The following is an 8,024-nucleotide window of genomic DNA, read 5'->3' on the forward strand; positions in this document are numbered from 1 at the left end:
TTAGCGGAAAATTGATTTTTATTGTTTTTTTCACAAAGTGTCATTTTCCACTAACTTTTGACAAAAAATAAAATCTTCTATGAACTCACCATACTCCTAACGGAATACCTTGGGGTGTCTTCTTTCTAAAATGGGGTCATTTGTGGGGTTCCTATACTGCCCTGGCATTTTAGAGGCCCTAAACCGTGAGGAGTAGTCTGGAAATCAAATTCCGCAAAATGACCTGTGAAAGCCTAAAGGTGCTCATTGGACTTTGGGCCCTTTAGCGCAGTTAGGGTGCAAAAAAGTGCCACACATGTTGTATCGCCGTACTCGGGAGAAGTAGTACAATGTGTTTTGGGGTGTATTTTTACACATACCCATGCTGGGTGGGAGAAATATCTCTGTAAATGGACAATTGTGTGTAAAAAAATCAAAAGATTGTCATTTGCAGAGGTATTTCTCCCACCCAGCATGGGTATGTGTAAAAATACACCCCAAAACACATTGTACTACTTCTCCCGAGTACGGCAATACCACATGTGTGGCACTTTTTTGCACCCTAACTGCGCTAAAGGGCCCAAAGTCCAATGAGCACCTTTAGGCTTTCACAGGTCATTTTGCGGAATTTGATTTCCAGACTACTCCTCACGGTTTAGGGCCCCTAAAATGCCAGGGCAGTATAGGAACCCCACAAATGACCCCATTTTAGAAAGAAGACACCCCAAGGTATTCCGTTAGGAGTATGGTGAGTTCATAGAAGATTTTATTTTTTGTCACAAGTTAGCGGAAAATGACACTTTGTGAAAAAAACAATACAAATCAATTTTCCGCTAACTTTTGACAAAAAATAAAATCTTCTATGAACTCACCATACTCCTAACGGAATACCTTGGGGTGTCTTCTTTCTAAAATGGGGTCATTTGTGGGGTTCCTATACTGCCCTGGCATTTTAGGGGCCCTAAACCGTGAGGAGGAGTCTGGAAATCAAATTCCGCAAAATGACCTGTGAAATCCTAAAGGTACTCATTGGACTTTGGGCCCTTTAGCGCAGTTAGGGTGCAAAAAAGTGCCACACATGTGGTATCGCCGTACTCGGGAGAAGTAGTACAATGTGTTTTGGGGTGTATTTTTACACATACCCATGCTGGGTGGGAGAAATAACTCTGTAAATGGACAATTGTGTGTAAAAAAATCAAAAGATTGTCATTTACAGAGGTATTTCTCCCACCCAGCATGGGTATGTGTAAAAATACACCCCAAAACACATTGTACTACTTCTCCTGAGTACGGCGATACCACATGTGTGGCACCTTTTTGCACCCTAACTGCGCTAAGGGGTCCAGAGTCCAATGAGTACCTTTAGGCTTTACAGGGGTGCTCAAAATTTAGCACCCCGCCCACTTGCCAGGACAGTTAACAAACCCCACAAATGACTCCATTTTGGAAAGAATACACAACAAGGTATTCCATGAGGGGAATGGTGAGGTCATTGAAAATTTTATTTTTTGTCACAAGTTAACGGAAAATGACACTTTGTTAAAAAAAAAAAAAAAAAATTCTGCTAACTTGTGACAAAAACTAAAATCTTTTATGAACTCACCGTGCACCTCACATAATACTTTAGGGTGTCCTCTTTCCAAAATGGGGTCATTTGTGGAGTCTGTCCTGGCATTTTAGGGTCTCTGCAATCATTACATGTATGGCCAGTATTAGGAGTTTCTGCTATACTCCTTATATTGGGTATACAAGTAATGCACTCTGGGCTGAAAGGAAAAATGAACGGCAAACATACCTTGCTCCACATCAATGGCAGATCTTCCTCCACATCAATGGCAGTGATAACCTCAGGAGAGAGACACCCCGTGCCACCCTGCACTCAGGGTGAGCCACCAACTTATGTGACTGGGCCTCAGAACTTTAGTATACAGCATTATGCCTGTAGGATACAGCAATATGCCTGCCAATAGAGATGACTCTGTGTGGCATTAAAGCATCATCATAGGCCCAAATCACATATAAACCGGGGGTGTCCACACTCAAGGGAAATTCAAACATGCCGTCTTATATCGCCAACCCAGGACAGATCAGCAATATCAAGCATGGAAACCGATCCTTCTTCCCATTTTTATGCTTACCCGTTTGGTCTTCAAGCTTACCTCTCCTCTCCCTGCGACAATGTGCGAAAGACCACTGAGTGTGTGCCTACTCCTGTGTCTGGAGTTCCCTAGGTTCTAATAGTGTACCTGCTCGTGGTACCTCTCAAAACACGGCCCTACGCATAGACCAGGCTGGTCAGGACAGCGGGGACAATAATAAACGGTGTCACTCCTTGTTCCAGCCCTGCTGCAGACACGGCAACGTTTTCTTCGGATGCGTTGACCTGGGGCACACGGAAGCTGATAGGCGTAATGCCTTCCATGCAGTCGGCTAGTTGCATCTGGGGGGGGGGGCCTGGCACCTCCTGGATACAGGATGTCCATAATGATCTCTTCCTGAAATTGGAGGAAAGATCCAGTTCTCCCAGCCTTACTGTAGAGAACAAAGCTGTTGTAAACTGCCAATTGAATCAGATAAAAAGACACTTTCTTATACCAGCGTCTTGTTTTCCGGGTAACTAAATAGGGCGCTAACCTCTGGTCATTGAAGTCCACCCCTCCCATGTTGACATTATATTCGTGGACGACAAGGGGCTTTTCAATGACCGCAGTTGCCCGTTGAATTTGGACTGTCGTGTCTGTGTGAATGGTGGACAGAAAGTAAACGTCCCTCTTGTCCCTCCATTTCACCGCGAGCAGGTCTTCAGTACGCAAGGCGACCCTCTGCCCCCGTAAAAGTCTGGTGGTAACGAGCCGTTGGGGGAAGCCCTGGCGACTAGGCCGCGCAGTGCCACAGCATCGGATTCCTTCTAACTTTAAGTGCTGAAAGAGGGCCACACTTGTGTAATAATTGTCCACAAAAAGATGGTACCCCTTCTGGAACAAGGGTGACACCAAGTCCCACACAACCTTTCCACTGCTCCCCAGGTAGTCAGGGCATCCGACCGGCTCCAATTTTGAGTCTTTTCCCTCATAGACCCTAAAACGACATGTATAGCCTGTGGCCCTTTCACAGAGCTTATACAGTTTCACCCCATACCGGGCGCGCTTGCTTGGGATGTACTGTTTGATGCCAAGGCGCCCGGTAAAGCGTAAGAGGGACTCGTCTACGCAGATGTTCTGTTCAGGGATATAAGCATCTGCAAATGTTGATGACAGGTGGTCTATGAGGGGCCGAATTTTGTGGAGCCGGTCATAAGCAGGGTGGCCCTTTTCATGACAGGTTTTGTCGTCGTTGAAGTGCAGGAAGCGCAGGATGGACTCAAATCATGTCCTGGACATGGCAGCAGGGTACAAGGGAACATGATTTACTGGGTTCGTAGACCAATACGACCGCAGTACATTCTGTTTCATTAGTCCCAAGTGAAGGATAAGGGCCAAAAAGATTTTAATGTCGGAAACTTGGACTGGTTTCCACCCGAAAGGCTGGGCATACATGCTCTCCGGGTGCTCGGTGATGAATTGTGTGGCTTTACGGTTGGTCTCAACCACAATTAAGTCCAAGAGAACCTGGGTGATGAACAGCTGCAAAAAGTCTAGGGCCGTTCCTAGATGAGCTGTCGCCACCAGGACTCCAGACTGGGCGTTGAAAGGGGGCACTACGGGTGCGGCGGAATCAGGGGATTGCCAATCTGGTTGTGCCAGCACCTCTGGGAGTCTATGGGTACTACGGGCCCGTCTTCTTGTTGGTGGCTGCGACGGGGGTACTACTGCACTTGCCACCGTACCAGTTTCAACTTCCATGCTGACGCTCACCACTTCGTCAGGGTCTACGGAAGCACTGGCACTAAGTCCAGGAGATGCTGCGCTGCTGGTGCCTGCCTCACCAAGAAAACTATCAACAGCGCTAGCACCACCCTGCTGCCCTTGAGGCGGATCCTGCGCCACCTGCGGTCTAACGACTTGGGGTCTGGTACGCCTGGCTCTAGCCGGGACCATAGCCTCGTCATCAGTATCGGTCAGGGAACCACTGCTTTCTACAGGTTCAAAATCGGACCCGGAAGATTCGACGGATGATTCTTCCCAAAAGAACTCATCCGACTGGTCCATGTACCTGTATACCTCGTCATCGGAAAGCCCCCTTCTTGCCATTTTGGATTGCTAAATTTATGGGGTTTTCCTCCGAGACTACCCAGAAAAAAAAGAGCACCTACCTAGCAAAAAGGGAGTATTTGAGAGGTATTGGGGTTGGTGGGAAGTGGGGTCTCAGAGGCAATCAAACAATCACGGGACAATCAAATCCAATTACAGCACAATCGACTCCAATCACAGCACAAGCAGATCTGATGCACTCGGAAGGTGATGGGGGGAGGGTGGGATTGGGTGTGGCGGGAAGTGGGGTCTCAGGCAATCAAACAATCACGGGGCAATCGAAGCCGATCACGGGACAATCAAATACAATTACAGCACAATCGACTCCAATCACAGCACAAGCAAATCTGATGCACTCGGAAGGTGGTGGTTGGAGGTGGTGGGGGGTGGGGTTGGGTGTGGTGGGGGGGAGGGTGGGGTTGGGTGTGGCGGGAAGTGGGGTCTCAGGCAATCAAACAATCACGGGGCAATCGAAGCCGATCACGGGACAATCAAATACAATTACAGCACAATCGACTCCAATCACAGCCCAATCAAATCTGATGCACTCGGAAGGTGATGGGGGAGGGTGGGATTGGGTGTGGCGGGAAGTGGGGTCTCAGGCAATCAAACAATCACGGGGCAATCGAAGTCGATCACGGGACAATCAAATACAATTACAGCACAATCGACTCCAATCACAGCACAAGCAAATCTGATGCACTCGGAAGGTGGTGGTTGGAGGTGGTGGTGGTGGTGGGGGGGGGGGTTGGGTGTGGTGGGGGGGAGGGTGGGGTTGGGTGTGGCGGGAAGTGGGGTCTCAGGCAATCAAACAATCACGGGGCAATCGAAGCCGATCACGGGGCAATCAAATACAATTACACCACAATTGAATACAAGCGCAGCACAATCGAATACAAGCGCAGCACAGTCAAATACAATGCACTTGGACGGTGATTAGGGGGGGGGTCTGAGGGCGATTTGAGGGGATGGGGGGTTGATCAGGAGCCTGCACGGGGCAGACTGAGTCCTGATCTGATGAGAGGCAGACACAGGGGGTTACTGATCAAAGATCAGTTAGTGATTGCTGGGGAGGACAGATGTAAACAAACAGCAGGGGATGTAATCAGAAGGGGGGTACGAGGGCAATCGAGGGCCTGGGCAGGTGATCGGTTACCCCCGCGGGGCAGTTAGGGTCTGCTCTGATGGGTGGGGGTGCTGAGGGCTGATGGACAGGTGATAGACAGGTGATCAGAGGGGGATCAGAGGGTAATGTAGCTGTATACAAATGTATACAGTATACAGGGGGGTAGTCTGGGATGGGGTGTGGGGGTGATCTAAAGGTAGGGAGGGGGGATCAGGGGTGACTAGGAGGCAGTTAGGGACCTAAACTAAGGGGCAGCGTCGCTAGTTAGTGGCAGGTGGGGGGGGTGGGGGTTTTGCAGGGGTGCAAGGGTGCTGGGCAGGGGTCTGCTGGGGTGATCAGGGGGGGTATGAGGCCTGGGGTGGGTGATCAGGGAGGCTGTGGGCAAAATCAAGCTGCGTGCAGTGTCACTTACAAAGTGCTTCCTCCTCGCTGGTGGTCTCTGGAACAATGAGACCACGAGGCGAGGAGGAAGCACGTATAAGGCACTTTGTTTACCTAACAAAGTGCCTTATACTCCCTGATTGGTGGATCCTGCGGATTCCTCCGCTCGCCGGCTCTGCTAAGTGGCCGGCGAGCGGAGACAAAATGCCCGTGCTTCGATCCCGGGCGGAGGATCGCGTCACGGATGACGCGATCGCTCCGCCCATGCCCTTAAATGGACTGCCGCCTCTGTGGGTGAGGCCGTCCTGCAGGGCTCCACTTCCCCGCCGCCCCTGTGTAGTGGGCGGTCGGGAAGTGGTTAAAGAGACTCTGAAGCGAGTCTCAATTCTCTTTTCTAACCTGTATTAATGTTAAGCCCCATAAGGACAGCTAAACCACCGCTATCCTGCGGCAAAACGAGGGGTTAATACCCCCCAAATCCCCCCCAGCAAAATCCACGACTTTCTTGGTGGTTGATTTTGCTCTTCCTGGAGGCAGAGCTATGAGCTGTAGCTCTGCCTCCATGCGCGTCAATCGCCACACGGATCTCCGCCTATCCCCCGCCCGTCTCTGTGAAGGCAGATGAGAGGGGCGGGGGAGAGGCGGCGATCAGCGGTGATTGACGCGCTTGAGGCAGAGCTTATGGCTGTAGCTCCACCTCAATCAGGAAGTGCTCCCCGACACAGGAGAGGGGATTTGGGGCGTTTTGTCGCGGGATAGGGGCGGTTTAGCTGTGCTTATGGGGCTTAACATTAATGTAGGTTAAAAAAGAGAATTTAGACTCGCTTCAGAGTCTCTTTAAGCACTTTAGAAGCCTGTTTTGTTTTGGAAGCGCACAGATTTTTGTTGGGGTCTTGAAGAGATAATATGGTCAGGTTATAATAGCTTTTTAAGGCCTCTTGCACACTGCATGCATTTCCGATTCTGCTTTTTAATCATTTTTTACGTCCGATTCTGATTTTTAATCTTTACTGCATGCTGCGTTTTTTGATCCGTTTTTTCTGTTGAATGCATTCAGGGAAGATTGGAATTGAAAATCGGAAACGGAATCGCAAAAGGGATTTGCATTGTGCAGGGAGCCTAAATGATTTTATGATCATTTTGGATTATACTGGTCATTTATGTATTAAAGCTGAGCACCTTGTTTTGATATTTCTGGGTGGTGCTGTTAAATGGATTTTGTCACACTATCTGCATTGTCCTATATCCATAGAGAAGGCAAGCATACATAATTATATATAAACGCTGACAAGAATGATACTTAAAATGCTTAAATAAGAATATATATAACTGAAAAAAGCTTTGACATGTTCAGCATCATAGAAAATTAACTAAAATTAGCAAAAGTAATACACCACTGCTATCAGACATTTACTGCAACCATAGCAGAATGCACAACACGCTTAGGCAGCCATGTTGTCTGAGAGGACATGTATGTACTGTAGTTTGAAAAATGCTCTGTGTAGAAAATAAACTCAGGCTTATAAGTTACATTCTTATGTGGGAATGATGTATTCATTATAGGAACCAGTTCGGTAATCACTCTGGGTTTTATGGAATTGTTAGATGCACCACTCTTTTGTACTGAAATTCTCGGCAGTCCTGTATCTATCTCTCTTAGAGTGAACTCTACCAACAGTGAGAAAATGGATGAAAGTACAATGGTGTAGCTTTGTTTACTGGGTTTTATGAGACACTCTCATTTTGTCTTTCAGAAGCCAATCCTTTCCTACAATCTGTATATCGCTGCATGACATCTAAACTCCTTCAGCTTCCTGACAAGCACTCTCTTACAGCGTTACTGACCACGTGGGCTCAAAGCATTAGACAGGCCTGCCTCTCTGCCGCATAGAGCCTTCATTTTTATTTTTTTTTTATGTATGTCCTCTTTGTACATGGGACTAATAAACTGAATGTTAAAAAGAACTGTGTGAGATTTTTGCTACCTGGGAGATGAATTCACCTACTTCTAACTTTGCAAAGAAAGGTTGGGAGTCTGAAGTATTTTTCATTTGGGACATAGCATACCTCTATAGTTCCTACTCTTAGAAGGTTGGACACTAAAGCTGGCCATACACTCATTGACTTTTTTGATAGATTTTTGACTGATTCATCACTGGTGAATTCTGCCTGTAATCTATTGTTGCAACATATCTGATCAGTTAACTTTCAACTGATTTTGTGCAGTTTATCAATTTTAATATCTGATTGGACTTGTTGGAAAATCTCCATGTGGTGGGAGATGGCTACATTACAGTACTTACGATACGGTTGATATTGATTTCTGCTAAAATCTGTTGAAATTGAGT

The 8,024-nt window shown here is 47.6% G+C and overlaps 1 protein-coding gene across 3 annotated transcripts in view; it reads left to right on the forward strand.

The window, feature by feature from the left end:
* Positions 1–7,641, forward strand: part of MED15 (mediator complex subunit 15) — a 76,061-nt gene extending 68,420 nt beyond the window's left edge. For all 3 annotated transcript variants that reach the window (XM_068238265.1, XM_068238260.1, XM_068238268.1), the window contains one exon: positions 7,431–7,641. In XM_068238265.1, coding sequence (XP_068094366.1) covers positions 7,431–7,567 — 137 coding nt within the window. In that variant the 3' untranslated portion in view covers positions 7,568–7,641. The remainder of the gene's footprint in view (positions 1–7,430) is intronic.
* Positions 7,642–8,024: the final 383 nt, after the last annotated feature.

The sequence above is a fragment of the Hyperolius riggenbachi genome, chromosome 1, assembly GCF_040937935.1.
Source record: "Hyperolius riggenbachi isolate aHypRig1 chromosome 1, aHypRig1.pri, whole genome shotgun sequence".
NCBI lineage: Eukaryota > Metazoa > Chordata > Amphibia > Anura > Hyperoliidae > Hyperolius > Hyperolius riggenbachi.